Below are 18,471 nucleotides of genomic sequence, written 5' to 3'. Positions count from 1 at the left end.
TTTCTCTTGGTAATTCTACATGTTCTTTGAAAGGCAAGAATCATTTTACTAAAAGGCTGGAAAGCATTGCCTATGCTTATGAAAGAAACACAAAAAGGGGAATTTGAGATGTTTAGAAGAAAGGGTCTGTGTCGGTGGAGGGTGTCTTGTCCTTGTATGTTTCAGATTTGAGACTAAAGAACCTTTCATTTCAGGAGAGGGACTCAGTGGTTGGGTTATTTTCCATTAAAGCTACAGATGCAATGGAGTGCAAGGTCTTCTTTGCTTGGATCACTGAAGATATAGAGAAGTAAGGGCTACTTGAAAGTCAGTGAGGGGCAGACCAAAACTGGAATACTGTTAGTTCTCTCCTATCTGGCTCATGCTAGAGCTAGAAGGAAGTACCTAACTACTCTTTTAGGTTGGCCAGGTGTATGTAGAGGTAAGGCCCAAATTCCCATCATAGCATCAACTCAGTACAAATGCATTCTGTTCTTTAGCTGTCACAATAGGATTTCATGTTTATTAACCTAGTTAAAAACAAATCTATAAGGTAGATTTTAGACCTGTCAGAATGTAGTCATAGAGGATGTATGATTTGCCCAAACTCACACAGTTGGTTCCACAGTAGAGTGGAATTGGGACCCAGATTTTCCTGGGCTCATTCCTGTCAGGACATTAGTTCTAGGAGTTGTGGCTAGTATGGGATTCCAAGGAGAAAATTCAAGGAGACTTTGGGGAGTGCTTGATTGTGGTGTTTTTGAGAGAAAGTCTTTTTTCCCTTTAATTTCCCCTTAAATGTAGAGGAGATAAAAATTAATAGGGAGGAGACTATGACGATTAACCCAGTGTTGATGAAGATAGTGTCTTCTCACCTTCAAGTAGAGTAAAGAACACTGGAATATCAAATAGCAACATTGCCAATGGTTCTAGTAGCTCTTACATTTACTTGCAGTCTTCAGAAACTGCTACAGTGCTGGAATTCGTCCCTGGGAGACTTCAGCTGTCAGCAGCTGCACCAAATAGAATGTTCTTGCCTAATTCCCCTTTCAGCTTCTGCTAGTGAAGAGTTATGTTGTATAAAGGTATGAAGAGAATTTTGTGAAGAAGTATGATGATTCTCATTAGCACAGTTTTGCTGTATGGAGCCTTAGTACTATTCTATACAGACTTCATTACTTGTGTCCACTCCATCTTGAGTAGGGAAAAGGCACTGCACATCATTGTAGCACATGCCCTTTGATTCTGTTTCTTTACCACTAACGAGCTAGCTCACAGGTTTCATCATACCAGTCCGAGTGAAACTTATTCATACAGCAAGTATTTAGCACCTCCTACATGGGAAGTTCTGTTCTAGGCTCTGAGGACACAGCAGTGAACAAAAATCCTTAACTTCCTAGACCTTACATTCTAGTGGAAGAGAAAGACAATACATAAATCAATAGACCACAGTGCTTTACATGGTGAGGAAGGCCAATGGAAAATATTAAGCAATGAAGAAGGATAGGGAAGGTTGTCGAGGGAGGCTAAATTTGATTTAGGTTTTGTCATATGCAATTGGCATTTTTATAGGTTAAAAGATGGTGCAATATTGGCAGTTCCGAATGGTGTAATGTAATAGGTAAGGTGGCCAGCTTGCGTCTCCACAAGAGATATTTTCACTGCCTCTTCAAGCCTCAGTCAAGGCTCCCTACTCTCCTTCTGCAAGTTACTTGGCTAATTCTACTCCACATTGCCTGCCATCATCTTTGGCAAATACTGTAGAGGTCTTGTGGTATAGTGATACTTAAAAAGACCTCATAGCTTTGGGATTTTTGAACAACTGCAGTATTTGGGTTTTATTTCTCAGCTTGACCATTTACAAGTTGTGTCATGTTGTACAAGCCTCCTTGAGTCTCAGGTTTATTGTCTATAAACAGTGAGGATAATTACTGCAGAATGTGCATCACAACCAAATAAGATAAGGAAATGAGACCTATCTGTTTTGATAAGTAAATGAGATGTATCTGCTTTGTAAAATACTATACAAAATCAAGTTATTATCAATTAAGAAGTACTTTCAAAATTGAGAAGTTATAATTTAGATCTCTACTAAACCGTTACCTGAGCTATAATGACATTATTAAGTGTAAAATATTACATGTAACCTTCGCTTATGGTCATGATATGAAGTCTGAGTCTGGTGATTTCTTCAATACTCTCACTTTTCTATTAATTTAAGGTTGTCCTCTTTTTCTGTTTAATCCCAGCCAACTTAAACCTCTATCCTTATGAGATGGTTCTATATCCATTAACACCCAAACAATTCTCTGCAGAGTGTACCTTGTCTTGCTGGGTGGGGGACGGGGTGTATAACCAAGTCTGAACATGATGGAATTCACAGCTTGGAAGCCACGTTGAGTCTGAGTCTAGTCTGTTTACTCCATGGTCTCACACCCACCTGAGAGACAATCACATACTGACACCTGCCTCTAACAGATAAGGAAAGGAGTTGGGGCCCATTCTCATGCAGCTGTAGTTGTTAGATCTGGAGCCAGCCTCTTGGTTTCCATTTAACTTGTCCTGTTGGTATGTATAGGACCTGGTTCTTTAAAAAAGGCAGACATAAAAATATTTTTAAAAAAAGAGAGAAGAAGGGAGAGCAGGCTCAGGTTTCTAGATTTTATGTTTAATTGTGTTTATATGACCTTTAGCCCACATTTTTAGCTACATGACAAATTATTTTGATCATCTCAAAGCATAAAGTTATTAGACTGTCTTATCAGATTTTCAATTGATAAGAGCAATTTCATTATTAATATTTTTGAAAAGCTCATAGTAAGGGTTTGTACTCAAAACTCAAAACTCTGAAATCACTGAGGGTTTAGACACTAATGAAAAGAAGTCTAATAAATATCAAACTTTTGAAAAATCTGGAACAAATTACCTGACTATTAGCTTATTTTATGAAAAGTAGCTTTGGATAAATATACTGGCAGCTGCTTGCTCTACTCAGACAATTAAAATTGTAATATTTTCCCTCCTCATGCTATTCATTTGTCAGCCTGTAATGAAGATATCAGGCTGTGCATTAGGATCTGAGGAAGTGGGACAGGATCTGGTTCTCTTTTGACTTAATTTTTTTTTGCTTTACCTTTTTGTATCCCAGGATATTCTTTTGCTTTAGCTCTGTTAAATTTTTTTAACTTTTTAAACGTTTTATTTGAACATACAGGGACTACTACTATATGTATCCTCCTCTATCTGTGCTCATAGCTATTTAAATTTTGCCATGTTATGGGGCATCTGGGTGGCTCAGCGTCCAGCTTTGGCTCAGGTCACGATCTCACAGTTCGTGGGTTCGAGCCCGCGTCGGGCTCTGTGCTGACAGCTAGCTCAGAGCCTGAAGCCTGTTTCAGATTCTGGGTCTCCCTCTCTCTCTAACCTTCATACTGTCTCTCTCTCTCAGAAATAAATAAAACATTAAAAAATAAATAAATATTGCCATGTTTGCTTTATCATTATTCTTTCCTCTTCCTTCCCTCCATCTTTTTCTCTCCCTTCTCCACTTTCTCTCTCCCTCTTCTTTGTGCATTCATTACTTATTTAATCATTTGTTTATTCACTGGATTATAATACTTTTCAGTTATTAATTTCAATGCTCAGATTGTCCCAGAATAAACCAGTGGCAGCCCTTTCAAACTGGCTCTTCTGTCTTTTTGATATTTCTCAACATTCTTGGATCATTCCTTACTTTCTGGCACTAATGATGTTCCAGCTTCATTTAGTTCTTTCTTTGACTCAGTCATGAAATCAGTTGATTCTCTGAGTCTTAGTCAAAGGAACCCTAGCTTCTTATGTGTAGATATTTAGAAGCCAAGATCTGGACACTAGTTGGGCTCCTTGTTACTGGTCTACTAGTAACTAGTGACTACTTCTGGTGCTTTCAGAACTGGGAAACAAATCCACACACATATAGGCATAAAGACCTATGTCTATATTTATTTCCTTATCTACCTACCTCTGTGTATGTGTACTTTGGTGTATATGTGTATATAAAATAATACAAACCATGAATTTATATGGATACCTCCAAATCTAAACCAGTACCACAGGGTTCATTCTAGTCCCCCGTTTCCATTTGTGCATCACTCTTCTCCAATAGTAGGAGATGCTTAGCCCCTTATCCACAATAGATTTCCTTATATTTGCTCAAGTCTAGAATATACAGAGAGTAGTTTTATAATTGCCAAATCATGTTATTGCAAAAAGCATACTTCTTCATTTGAGCTTGTTATTATTTATATTTTTAAGGTAAAGTTTACATATAATAAAATGCACAGATCCTAATTGTAAGATTCCATGAGCTTTGACAAATACATAAACACAAGTGACCCATATACCTATCAAGACATACAATATTTTCAACACACTAGAAAGCTTTTTTTGTGCCCCTTCCCTGTTAACCTCTGACCTAGAGGCAACCACTATTCTGATGTTTTTCACTATACATTTCTTCCCTTTACTAGAACATCATAAAAATGAAGCTATATAACATATACACTGTTGAGTCTGCTCTCTTAAAACTCAGTACAATGCATCTGAGATTCATCCTGTCATATGTATCAGCCGTTCATTCCTTTTTATTGTCAAGGAGTATTCTAGTCTATGCATATACCACAATTTGTCAGGCATTTTCCTTTGATGAACATTTATTTCTAATTTTTGGTTACTACAAATAGAGCTGCAATGAACATTATTATACAAATTTTTCTTGTGGACATATACTTTTAAATTATTAAGCAATTTATTTATTAAATTATATGGTAAAAATTTATTTGTTTTTCTTGGTGTACAGTTCTTTGGTTTTAATACAGGGATAGATTCATGTAACCATGACCATAATCAGGATAAAGACCAGTTCCATCACCCCCCAAAAATCCTACTTGTGCTGTCCATTTATAGTCACCCCTATTTCACCTCACTCTCAGCCCCTGTCAACTGCTGATTTATTCTGCATACTGATAGTTTTGTCTGAGAATGTCTTATAAATACAGTCATATAGTATACAAACCTTAAAGATTGGTTTTTTTCCCCTCAGTGTAATTCCTTTGTTATTGCATGTATCAATAACTTTTTATTGCTGAGTAGCATTTCATTGTATGGATGTACCACTGTGTCTTCATTCACCTTTTGAAGGACATCTGGGTTATTGCCATTTTTTGGCAATTATTAGTAAAGCTGTTATAAATATCTGTATACAAGTTTTTGATGGACATAAGTTTTCATTTCATTTCTCTAGGGTAGTGAATTATGGTACTTGTTTGCATTCTTCTAATAACTACAGATGTTGAGTGTCTTTTTATCATTTGAACATTCATTGTTTTGCCTATTTTTTAAATTTTTTTAAATGTTTTATTTATTTCTAGGAGAGAGAGAGAGAGACAGCGTGAGCAGGGGAGGGTCAGAGAGAGAGGGAGTCACACACTGAAACAGGCTCCAGGCTCTGAGCTGGCAGTCAGCACAGAGCCCGACGCGGGGCTCGAACCCACGAACCGCGAGATCATGACCTGAGCGAAAGTCAGACGCTGAACTGACTAAGCCACCCGGGCGCCCCTTTTTTGCCTATTTTTAAAACAATGTTGTTTACATTTTATTTTTGAGTTTTGAAAATTATTTGTATTATTCTACATAAAAGTCCTTTGTCAGATATTTGATGTGTGACTACTTTCTCTAGTTTGTAGATTCTTTGTTCATTTTTCTAACAGTGTCTTTTGCAGAACAAAAGTTCTTAATTTTGGTGAAGGATAGTTTTATGATTTCTTTTCTTTGATGGATTGTGCTTTTGGTGTCATGTCTAAGAATTTATCATCAAACCATAGGTCACAGATTTTATATGTTTTTTTTCCCCTGAAAGTTTTATAGTTCTGTGTTTAACATTTGTATCTGTGATCCATTTTGAGTTAATATTTTTATAAGGTGTGAAGTTTAGGTTGGATTTCATAATTTTTGGCATATGAATGTCCGATTGTTCCAAAACCATTTGGTAAAATATGATCTTGTGCCTCTCCTGCTCAAAAGCTCTCAGTGGTTTCCCCTTGCGCTTAGAATAAGATAAGATAGCCTTTTGTACCATTTGTAAAGCATACTGCTCTCGTGCTTTCCTATTCCTCAAACCTCATTTTATGCCACACTACCTCTTATCTGTCATACTCCATCTGCACTGTGAATTCTCAAAGCTCTTTTCCAACATAGAGCCTTTGCACATGCTTATGTCCTCAACCTGAAACATTCTTCTACTATGTGGTCCCATAATTGGCTCCTACAGGACTTCTAGATCCACTTTTGTTTCTCTCCCATGGCACTCTGCTCTTTTTCCTTCGTCATACTTTTTGTAGTTTGTAAATTTATAGTTATCTTGGGACTATTCATTCATTGAGTTCCACACAAAGCTATAAACTCTTTTAGGCTCTGTTCTCACCCCCCAACACTGTGCCTGTCCTCATAATACTTACTGCCTAGTGTGGAGATGAACAAGTAAACAAGAAACTGTAATAAAGTCACCATTCCATGTAAATGTGTCTATGCTCTTTCACCGTACCTTTGGTCCTGTTTTCTGCATTGATGAAAATGTCCTTCTCCTCTATATTATGTATGTCCAGATACTCCTCACCACTCCAGAACTTTCTTTCTCAGAAGTCCTTCTTGCCACCTGGGCTGGAAGAGCTTGCCCCTTCCTGCTTTCCCATTGACACTCTCCACTTTGCTGTGGGATTACACAGAGTATCGAAGTTCTAGAGAATTAAAAGTTCCAAGAGGGAAGTGTCCAAACTGCATTTAACTTGTGCCTCCCTCAGTACAGAAAAAAGTTTGTCTTTTAAATTAACTTGCTTTCTTATTTCTAAGACACAAGCATGTGAGTAACCACATGACACTTTACCAGTAAAAAGTAATGGGGCTGATACAGAGAATGAAAAAAATGAGGCCAAATTTAAAATTATTTCTCATATTTACACAGCCAACACTTAGGTTGTCAGTGCTTTAATATACAGTGAAGACATATCAGAAAAGGTTTTTCTTTTTTTTCCCCTATTACTGGATAATTAAATTATTGCCAGTTTTTTTGCCTTTATTTTTACCTTTTTTTAAAAAATAGTTTAATGTCAAGTTGGTTTCCATATAACACCCAGTGCTCATCCCCACAAGTGCCCTCCTCCATACCCATCACCCCCCTTCCCCTCTCCCCGACTCCCATCAGCCCTCAGTTTGTTCTTGGCATTCAAGAGTCTCTCATGGTTTGCCTCCCTCTCTCTCCCCACTATTTTTCCCTTTCTTCTCCCCCATGGCCCTCCATTAAGTTCCTCCTAATCCTCCTATACATGCAAACATATGGTATTTGTCCTTCTCTGTCTGACTTATTTCACTCAGCATAACACCCTCAAGGTCCATCCATGTTGCTACACATGGCCAGATTTCATTCTTTCTCATTGCCATGTAGTATTCCATTGTATAGATAAACCACATCTTCTTGATCCATTCGTCCGTTGATGGACACTTAGGTTCTTTCCATGTTTTAGCTATTGTGGAGAGTGCTGCTATGAACGTTGGGGTACATGTGCTCCTATGCATCAGCACTCCTATATCCCTTGGGTAAATCCCTACCAGTGCTATTGCTGGGTCATAGGGGAGTTCTAGTGTTAAGTTTTTTGAGAAACCTCCACACTGTTTTCCAGAGGGGCTGCCCCAGTTTACATTCCTACCAACAGTGTAGGAGGGTGCCCGTTTCTCCACATCCTCGCCAGCATCTAGAGTCCTCTGATTTGCTCATTTTAGCCACTCTGACTGGCTTGAGGCCGTATCTCAGTGTGGTTTTGATTTGTAGTTCCCTGATGAGGAGGGATGCTGAGCATCATTTCATGTGTCTGTTGGACATCTGGATGTCTTCTTTGGAGAAGTGTCTGTTCATATCTTCTGCCTATTTCTTCGCTGGATTGTTTGTTTCTCAGGTATGGAGTTTGGTGAGTTCCTTATAGATTTTGGTTACTAGCCCTTTATCTGATATGTCATTTGCAAATATCTTTTCCCATTCCATCGGTTGCCTATTAGTTTTATGGATTGTTTCCTTTGCCGTGCAGAAGCTTTTAATCTTGATGAGGTCCCAATAGTTCATTTTGCAAAATGCTTTTACATCAAGAGCAAAATGTAAGTCAGGTAAGAAATTGCTGCGGTTGAGGTCAAGGAGGTTGTTTCCGGCTTTCTTCTCTAGGGTTTTGATGGTTTCCTGTCTCACATTCAGGTCCTTTATCCATTTTGAGTTTATTTTTGTGTATGGTGTGAGAAAATGATCTAGTTTCATTCTTCTGCATGTTGCTGTCCGGCTCTCCCAGCACCGTCTGTTAAAAAGGCTGTCTTCTTTCCATTGGATGCTCTTCCCCACTTTGTCAAAGATTAGTTGGCCATACATTTGTGAGTTTATCAGTTTTCCTGGGTCTCTCCCCATATGCATATATAGGAGGTATAATTGCCGTTAAACTTCTGTTTCTCTCCTGTCAGTCTCTCTTTTATTACAGGGCATCTCAGCCAAGAAGCTGGAAAGGGAGGAAAACTTACTTTTCCTCCTCTACAAGGGAGTAGTAGAAGTTAAATAATCTTTAGTTTTGCTCAACTCCAGCTGGAAATGGCTTGACTTTGCCAGGCCACAGTGATACCACATATTTGGTATGACTTTGTTTTTATTATTATAGCATGTATCCTGTAAATTAATTGACCACATGTTAAAATCAATTCCATTTCTTTATAGACACACCACAAGCTAAACTATGAAAATCCTCCACAGAGTGAACCACAAATGAGTATGTGTTTTTATCAACTCTGCCAAATAGTCTTATAAACACTACTATGCTCTCCATTCTTTCCAGAAAGGATGTGAACTTGCCCCACTCCTGGCTGTTTCTTGATTTTTCTTTTGGAAAGCCTCTGCTTTCCAGGATGGGAGCAGACTGATTCACCAAGTGAATTTATTGACATCAAATTTGCCAAAAGCCAACTTGGGCAAAGTTGGCAAATGAGTCTGTGGTGATAAAATCTGAAAACATGCTAGATCATTGAAAAAATAGAAAATGAATAGGATTAATGCTACACTAAAATAACCTAAAAGTTTTTCATATGAAATCCTAGAATAAATACCATTGCTATTCATAAGAATGGTAAACTTTCTATAACTTTTAACTTCTAACAAATTGAATACTCCTTTAAATGCTGATAACAAGAATATACCCATTCACTATATTTAAGAATGTAGCCACTGCATATAATCAAGAATAATATATTCATATCAAAATATATAAATTATTTTAATATATAATGGGTCCAAACTACAACCTTTTGCTAAAACTGGAAGCAGCATGCTTTTGTATGAGGTAGGAATGATTTTTGCTTTTGTAAAAAGTTATAAAACAAAAGAATATGCTATACTTTATATATCCTGTAAAGCCTAAAATATTTACTATCTGCTCCTTTTCAGAAAACTGTTTATCAACACTTAGAATATATTCAAAAAGCATATTTCTTTTTTTTTAATTTTTATTATTTATTTTTGAGAGAGAGAGACAGAGTGTGAGCAGGGATGGGGCAGAGAAAGAGGGAGACACAGAATCCAAAGCAGGCTCCAGACTCCGAGCCGTCATCACAGAGCCTGATGTGAGGCTCGATCTCATGAGCTGTGAGATCATGACCTGAGCTGAAGTCAGATGCTTTATTGACTGAGCCACCCAGGCACCCCTCAAAAAGCATATTTCTTAAGACATGCTTTTTGATGAGGCAATACATTTGGATAAATTTTGTAAATTGGTCATTCGATGGATTAGTTTAGAATGAATTGAGTTTTGGCAATTTGGCCACTGGAAAAATTGATCATTTGGCCAAAAGATTTCCAAGAATTTGTGTTGTTTTATGAATTCACCTGGAGCTCATCATGACTTCTTTCAAATGCAAGACTTCCCAACAGACCATTTGGCTGAATGACAAATAAATCAGAGGAACCTAATTTCCAAATTGGTCAAATGTACTGATGTACCAAAACCTGTTTTCTCAAACTATTCATAAAATTTACAGTGCAATGGATTTCCAGAGTTCAAGTCTGTAATAGAAGGTAAAGGTTTCAGAATTCTGGAACCTTCAGGCGCTGACTTGGCTCCTGATGCCCTTGTCTCATGGACACAATTTCCCTCTCAACCCAACATGAGGATGTGCTGGACTGTTGGCTCTCCTTCATTTCTTTTTCCCAATACAAATTTTCTCTTCTTATTGCCTGCTCCATGAAGCTACAGCAGTAGGGAGCTGGAGTACAAACACATGGAACCTTCTTTAAAGTGCTAATTGAAAAACTGACCAAGCAAAATATTCCAGGTATCTTCAAGAACTGTTAAAAACCTTTCAATTTACTCTAAATCACTGAACTTTGACACTTACAAGATATACATTTTGGGAAAATTGGCAAAGTTGTGCTGGATTCCATGCTGTTGATGTGGATTAAGGATCAGTTTATGACATTTATCTACCAACACCTGTAAGAAAGAATCCACACTCTATGATCCAATGTATTATCAAACCCCATTCAATCAATATCCTCCCCAACAGAGATGGCATGAAGCTTCTGGTGTGCTATAAAGATGAAGGGGTTAATGTGCGCATCTACGGAAGAATCACCAAGGATGTGGCTCTGCAGTGGAAAGAGATGCCAACATCTGTAAAATATATTTGATCCAACTAGATGATGGGCTGGGGAGAAAAGGGCATAGATATCCATAGTGGGAACTAGTTATCTAGATGATGTGTTTATACACAAAAGGGCTCAAAGACAAGATCTTCTTTGCCTCTGTTCAGTCTGGTTGCACAGTCAGGTTTATTTCATGACGTTAGGCAGGACTTCTGAACTGGAAGAAGCAGTGCAATAAGGATTGCTGGCCCCAAGTTTCCAAGATCCTGAGAATTTGGAATTCCTTGCTGCTGGATCTCAGAGCTGCACCAGTGTAGTCTAGGAGATCTGTGTGTGTCAACACCATGCATGGGGTTTTGTTTTGTTTCGTTTTTCATTTCCTTTATGTACCTCTTACTAGCTTATTCCCTGTCTCTTCTTTTCCCTATTCAAAAATCAATCAAGGCTAAAATGCATCGGGTGCTGTTCACATTCTAAAAAAAATAACTAACTCAGGATAATCCTTGTGACAAAGAGGCATATTTTGAGATGGCAAATTGTTTCTTTTAACCCGAATGGTGGTGACCTAACTATTACCCTCACTGGTATAAGGATTTAGCAGACTGGGTTTATATTCAGACTTCGTCATTTATCATAACCTCCTATAGTATTCACCTTGTGGAGCCTTATCTCCCTCATCTGTAAAGTGGGGATGATAATAAAACACATGCTATTGAGTTATTTTAGGATCCAAAGAGATATGTGTAAGATACCTACCACATGGTAGGAACTCAGTAAATAATAGTATCTCCCCTACAGTCAGAGGTGAAATGATTGGTGGTGGGTAAGGAGTAAAGATTATAAACTGAGGGTGGTGATGGAGCACTCACTTCAAATTACTGATTTCCTCAACTGATCAAAATCGTCCCTTTTGCCTATCTGCCTTTGGATGACTTTCTCAAAATAAACTAATTCTATCTTCAAATAATGTAAGTCTATTAAGATGATATTCTCCAGTAACTTATTTACTAAAAGAATATTATTACGGTGACAGAAAAAATATTTAAAAATCAGGGTAGTTATTTTCTATTAATAAGGATCGGATTGTCCGTTCATTTAGGGGCTCTTTACAAGTGTGCATTCTATAGAGAGCTGCATAGCCATATAGCACCTCTCTTCCTCCTCGACCCCTTGCCCAAAGGAGTAAGGGTCTAGGTGATCAATAACAATAGCAACTGTTGACCCCCATTATGCTTATCTTAACACAGTAGAGTCTGCTTCTTGGATCCGAAGGAATAGAGCAACGGATAACATATGCAGAACTCATCTTTGTGAAGCACATTTTTAGGAGAGAGAATTTAAATCACAAAAGAATCATTTCAGAGCAAATTACAGTCTTATACATCCTAAATCATATATTTAAGAGGAGAATAACTTAAAGGAATGAAGCAATCAGAATGATTAATGAGGGCATTTGAAATGATCACGTTGTACTATACAGATTACAAAGCACTTTGTCTAAACGTTAATTTATCTTTACAAGAATGATACAAGGTACATACTATGAGTCTCACTTTAAACAGTCAGAAGCTGGGGCTCAGGGAAGCTAAAAGACTTGCTCTAAGACTCACAGCTAGGAAGTATGAGCTAAGGTTTGAGCCCAAGTCTGTGCAACCTCAAATTCTGTCAACTTGGTAGTTCTGGAATATTAGACACAATGGTGAAAATAGGGGAATGGGAAAAATAGGAAGCTGTGTCAGGCATTATCCCTAGGGAACCACTTAAAAGAATAGTGACTTGGAGAGAGGTAGACTTTGGAGATGCCAGTACCAATCCAGTTGTCAAGGATAGCTGAGATGCAGTTGGGTCTAAGGGAAAAGTGGATGCCTGCACCTTGACCTAAGATTCCTCATTTCAGACATGGAGTGGTAGCAGGTTTCTGCTATGAACCTATGGACTAGCTTTTGTGAAAGTAATCTTGAAAATTATTTTCTTAAACTTTGATCACAACCTGCAACCAAGAAGGAAAAAACTGTTAACTTAAAGAAGGAGAGACATTCAAGATTATATTTTACTGTAATCAGTTTCCTGACTGCCACAACTGTTCAATATACACCTTAGTTTATACTGCATTGATTTATAAAGGGCCAATATTCATTGGACATGTTTTTCTTATCTATAGTTTCATTTATATAGCAAGTAGAAATAGATTTTTTTTGAGCCAAGAACAACCTTCCATTAAAGTAATTCAGCAGCATTGAGTGCTTTACCAATGAATATCAAACCTTGGTAAAGATTTAAAATAGAGTAAGAAACATTAAGGGCTCAATTTAAGAGTAACATTTTGAGCTTTTACATACTGATACAGAGGTACTTTTCTTCATAATATTAGAAGGTATTTTTCCATGTAAATACATCTAGCAGAGTGTTCTTTGGTCATTTTTTTCTTTTTGAAAATAAACTGATATGATTTGAAAGATGAAAGTTCTGGGGCACCTCGGTGGCTCAGTCAGTTAAGCGTCCGACTTCAGCTCAGGTCATGATCTCACTGTTTGTGAATCGAACCCCGTGTCAGGCTCTTACTGACAGCTCAGAGCCTGGAGCCTGCTTCAGATTCTCTGTCTCCCTCTCTCTCTGCCCTTCCCTCACTTTTACTCTATCTCTCTTTAAAAAAATGAATAAATGTTAAAGAAATTTGAAAAATGAAAGTTCTGTCTATATTAACTGCTCCTAACTGAAGGCAAGCAGTGTTTTTATGGCTGCAAACCCTCTGTTACACCTCCTACCCTGAGCCTGAATTATTATTTACATGTACAGACTAGTTAGGAATGAAGTATTCTTTAATGCTTTTTTAAGCAATGTAAGTGCTTACTTGTAACTTTTACATTCTGATTATAAGTCAGAAGTTTGCCATCCATACTGATGTAGAGAGAAGCATGAAATATAAATTCATGGAAGAATTTGGAAAACTATTACATTCTTGATATCCAAGCCAGTGGATTTGAAGCAAATCATAATCACTTCACGATGTTTTGTTGTCAAAGTCAGTGTCTTGTACAGCAAAACTCACTGCATCCTTTTATATAGCACTGTCCAATAGAACTTTTTTGATAACAGAAATGTTCGTAAAATGTAATACCATAGCCACTAGTTACATGTGCCTACTGCACACTTGAAATGTGGCTGCTGTGACTGAAGGTATAAATTTTAATTTTTCTTTAATTTTGATTTTAATGTAGCCACATGTGGTGAATGGCTGTCATATGGGATAGTGCAGCAATATATTCATTCACATGCTGTTTATCTCAGGTATAAAGATATTTACTGTTGGGAAGCCTGAGTGGCTCAGTTGGCTGAACATCTCACTCTTGAATTCAGCTCAAGTCATGATCCCAGGGTCATGAGATTGAGCCCTATGTTAGGCTGTGCTGACTGTGGAGCCTGCATGGAATTCTCTCTCTCTCTCTCTCTCTTGCCCTCTGACCCTCTCCCCTGATCGCGTGCTCACACTCTCTCTCTCAAAGTTAAAAAAAAAAGTATTATTCAGAAGCCTGACCTTAAATTGCTTTTAAGGAACAGATGGAAGCCTCAGTTTGTTCTTGAAAGTAATTACTTCAAGCCAAGCAGATCTGGGGTGAGGAATGTACAAATATTTCAATTGAGTTGGCTACTCAGATTGTTTGTTTCTTTATTCACTCGGAAAATATTCATGAAGCACCTAGTAAGTGCTCTGCATTGTGCAGGTGCTGGGAATGCAAGAGGTTTAATGCATATGCACTGCCTTCGAGAAATTGCCAAGTAGAAAAGGTGGACAGAAAGTTACTAACAAACTTTCATACAGAAGACAGTAGAGAATTAGTGAAGAGTCAAAGATGCCTGGAGGTTTTAGTCTTGAGTGACTGGGCAGAGGGTGGCTCTTGTCACCAATAGAGGAGACACTGGAAGAGAAGGAGGAGGATGAGGAAGAGGAAGAGTAGTCTAATTAGACCACTTGAAGTTAAGGTGTCTAATGCTAGACATTTAGACTGCATGTCCTAAAGGCAGTTGGATATTTGGTTCTGTATCTAAGGGAGATAACTTGAGATGCAGATGTCAGAGTTGCTCCTAGTTGAAGCCAAAAGACAAAATGCAGTCTGCAAGGGGATAATATAAATCAAGAGCAGAAAGTGAACAAACTTGAAGAAGTACCAACACTTAAGAAGAAAACATTCAATTAGAGTAAACTGGCTTATAAATTTAGTCAAAAACTGAAAAAATAAAAAATAAAGATGATAATCTTTTAGGAATTTTATTTTTAAATGGTGTCAGGGTAAATTTGTAAGTAACTCTATCTTACTTGATGCTAAAAGTCAAACCATTTAGAAATATATAGTGAGTATTTTATAGCCCCATAATATGACTGAATTTACTCATTAAGTAGTTGTCTTATGCAATTTAAATTAATACTTCCTAAATGTTATCTATTTTGATATCCAAAATATTTTTTCAAACTTTCCTTAGTTTTCTACCATTAAAAGTAAATGATGTAAGTACAATTGATTTTTTGGCTGAGTCCTGTGAAATATGAATGGAAAAATTTTAGCCATAATCAGTATTGACTTTTTGAAACCTTGCAGAAAATTTCAGTTATTTTGTTAATTTCTTGCCTTCTGAATAAATTGAGAGGGTTTCACGGATACCATTTTATCACTGTGTTGTTACTCTAAGGACACGCTTCTTATCATATCTGTTATCAGACTCCAGTTTCTCATTTAGTCGTGTGATGGGGCCTGCAAAAGAAAAACTCTTGAAAACAAAATACATTTCCATAACAGATACTCAGGAAATTTTTAAAGCTGAAAAAGTAATTTGAATATTAAAACCAAGATTTTCATTTATTCATATTCTCTCTTCCCCCTCCCCTTCTCTCTCACTGTCCACTCATTTGGTAAAAAAAAATAAACTAGTACTTAGACTCCAGTGCCAGGAAGTTCCATTCTCACCTTGGGCATCGAAATTCTAATTTTGATAAAAATGAATTGTTAATGAGCCAAAGAATAAAGAACTTCTCTAATTACAGGAAACAAAATTAAATTTGGCCTGAAGGCATTTATTTTTGTAATTTCAATTGGTTTAAAAATTCAGATTCACTCATACACCTTGGTGGGTTTTTTTTTTTTTTTTAGCTTGAATTGCTCACCACTGTTAACCAGAAGCATTGAAACCTGAAGCAAACTTCATTCTAATGATGATTTACTTTATAGATACTGTCCACAGCAACCTTTCCTGTATGAATAACAGCACCTCAAAGATTGATGATGTTATATATTTAAAAATATTCTTTTTTGAACCTTATGTTTAATGTATAATAGAAAATTTAGATTTAAATGGCAAGTGAGATGTGCATATCATTTCTCTTTTCATCTCTTTATAGAAGTGTTCAAGACCACATAAGAAGTTCTAGAGTGGAATCCCAGTTTGCTGAACCTGCTGCTACTACCTCAGATGTACGTACATAAGAGAGCCATAGGGCAAATGGATGAAACCTTATCTCTGTAACATTGATTTTTTTAGTTAATGTATGTTGCCAACATAAAAACGGTTTTTTTTCCTTAAATAGTTTATTGTCAAGTTGGTTTACATATAATACCCAGTGCTCATCCCCACAACTGCCCTCCTCCATGCCCATCACCCCCCTTCCCCTCTCCCCCACCCCCCATTAGTCCTCAGTTTGTTCCCGGAATTCAAGAGCATCTCATGGTTTGCCTCTCTCCCTCTCCCCCACTATTTTACCCCTTCTTCTCCCCCACGGTCCTCCGCTAAGTTCCTCCTAATCCTGCTATACGTGAAAACATATGGTATCTGTCCTTCTCTGCCTGACTTATTTTGCTCAGCATAACATCCTCAAGTTCCATCCATGTTGCTACACATGGCCAGATTTCATTCTTTCTCGTTGCCATGTAGTATTCCATCGTATAGATAAACCACATCTTCCTGATCCATTCATCTGTTGGTGGACACTTAGGCTCTTTCCATGTTTTGGCTATTGTTTTTTTGTTTTGTTTTGTTTTGTTTTGTTTTGGCTATTGTTGAGAGTGCTGCTATGAACATTGGGGTACATGTGCCCCTATGAATCAGCACCCCTAGGAATTTGGGTAATTCCTAGCAGTGCTATTGCGGGGTCATAGAGGAATTCTATTGTTAATTTTTTGAAGGAACCTCCACACTGTTTTCCAAGGGTCTGCACCAGTTTACATTCCCACCAACACTGTAGTAGGGTACCCGTTTCTCCATAACCTTGCCAGCATCTATAGTCTCCTGATTTGTTCGTTTTAGCCACTCTGACCGGCGTGAGGTGATATCTCAGTGTGGTTTTGATTTGTATTTTCCTGATGATGAGTGATGTTGAGCATCATTTCATGTGTCTGTTCGCCATCTGGATGTCCTCTTTGGAGAAGTATCTGTTCTTATCTTCTGTCCATTTCTTCACTGGATTCTTTGTTTTTCAGGTGTGGAGTTTGGTGAGTTCCTTAGAGATTTTGATACTAGCCCTTTATCTGATATGTCATTTGCAACTATCTTTTCCCATTCTGTCAGTTGCGTATTTGTTTTATGGATTGTTTCCTTTGCTGTGCAGAAGGTTTTTATCTTGATGAGGTCCCAATAGTTCATTTTTGCTCTTGATTCTCTTGCCTTTGGGGATGTGTCAAGTAAGAAATTGGTATAGTTGAGGTCAAGGAGGTTGTTTCCTGCTTTCTCCTCTATGGTTTTGATGGTTTCCTGTCTCACGTTCAGGTCCTTTATCCATTTTGAGTTTATTTTTGTGTATGGTTTGAGAAAATGATCTAGTTTTATTCTTCTGCATGTTGCTGTCCAGTTCTCCCAGCACCATCTGTTAAAGAGGCTGTCTTTTTTCCATTGGATACTCTTTCCTACTTTGTCAAAGATTAGTTGGCCATACATTTGTGGGTCCAATTCTGAGTTCTCTATTCTATTCCATTGGTCTATGTGTCTGTTTTTGTGCCAGTACTATATTGTCTTGATGATGACAGCTTTGTAGTAGAGGCTAAAGTCTGGGATGGTGATGGCTCCCGTTTTGGTTTTTATCTTCACTATTACTTTGGCTATTCGGGGTCCTTTGTGGTGCCATACAAATTTTAGGATAGTTTGTTCTAGCTTTGAGAAGAATGCTGGTGCAATTTTGATTGGGATTGCATTGAATATGTAGATTGCTTGGGGTAGTAATGACATTGTAACAATATTTATTCTTCCAGTCCATAAGCATGGAATGTCTTTCCTTTTATTTGTGTCTTCTTCAATTTCCTTCATAAGTTTTCTATAGTTTTCATCATACAGATCTCTTATATCTTTGCCTGGGTTTATTCCTAGGTGTTGTTTTTTTGTGTGTGCAGTTGTGAATGGGATCAGTTTCTTGATTTGTGTTTCTGATGCTTAATTGTTGGTGTATAAAAATGTAACCAATTTTTGTACGTTGACTTTGTACCCTGCAACTTTGCTGAATTCTTGGATCAGTTCTAGTAGGCTTCTGGTGGAGGCTGTTGGGTTTTCTATGTAGAATATCATGTCATCTGTGAAAAGTGAAAGTTTGACTTCTTCTTTGCCAATTCTGATGCCTTTTATTTTCTTTGTTATCTGATTGCTGATGCTAGGATTTCCAGCACTATGTTAAACAACAGTGGTGAGAGTGGACATCCCTGTCATGTTCCTGATCTCAGGGGGAAAGCTCTCAGTTTTTCCCCATCGAGGATGATGTTAGCTGAGGGCATCTCATAGATGCCTTTCATGATGTTTAAGTAAGTTCCTTCTATCCCGGCTTT

At 37.6% G+C, this 18,471-nt stretch overlaps 1 protein-coding gene across 1 annotated transcript in view; it reads left to right on the top strand.

Annotated features, from left to right (window-relative positions):
* PASD1 (PAS domain containing repressor 1) overlaps positions 1-18,471 on the top strand; it is a 73,765-nt gene that overhangs the window by 35,100 nt on the left and 20,194 nt on the right. The window contains exon 9 of the mRNA XM_039249887.1: positions 16,068-16,140. Within this exon, the coding sequence (XP_039105818.1) occupies positions 16,068-16,140 (73 nt within the window). The remainder of the gene's footprint in view (positions 1-16,067; positions 16,141-18,471) is intronic.

This window comes from Hyaena hyaena, unplaced genomic scaffold (genome assembly GCF_003009895.1).
Source record: "Hyaena hyaena isolate Hyena2069 unplaced genomic scaffold, ASM300989v1 scaffold_348, whole genome shotgun sequence".
Classification (NCBI taxonomy): domain Eukaryota; kingdom Metazoa; phylum Chordata; class Mammalia; order Carnivora; family Hyaenidae; genus Hyaena; species Hyaena hyaena.
The sequence above is the reverse complement of the archived record's forward strand: the minus strand, read 5'-3'. Positions and strand labels throughout refer to the sequence as shown.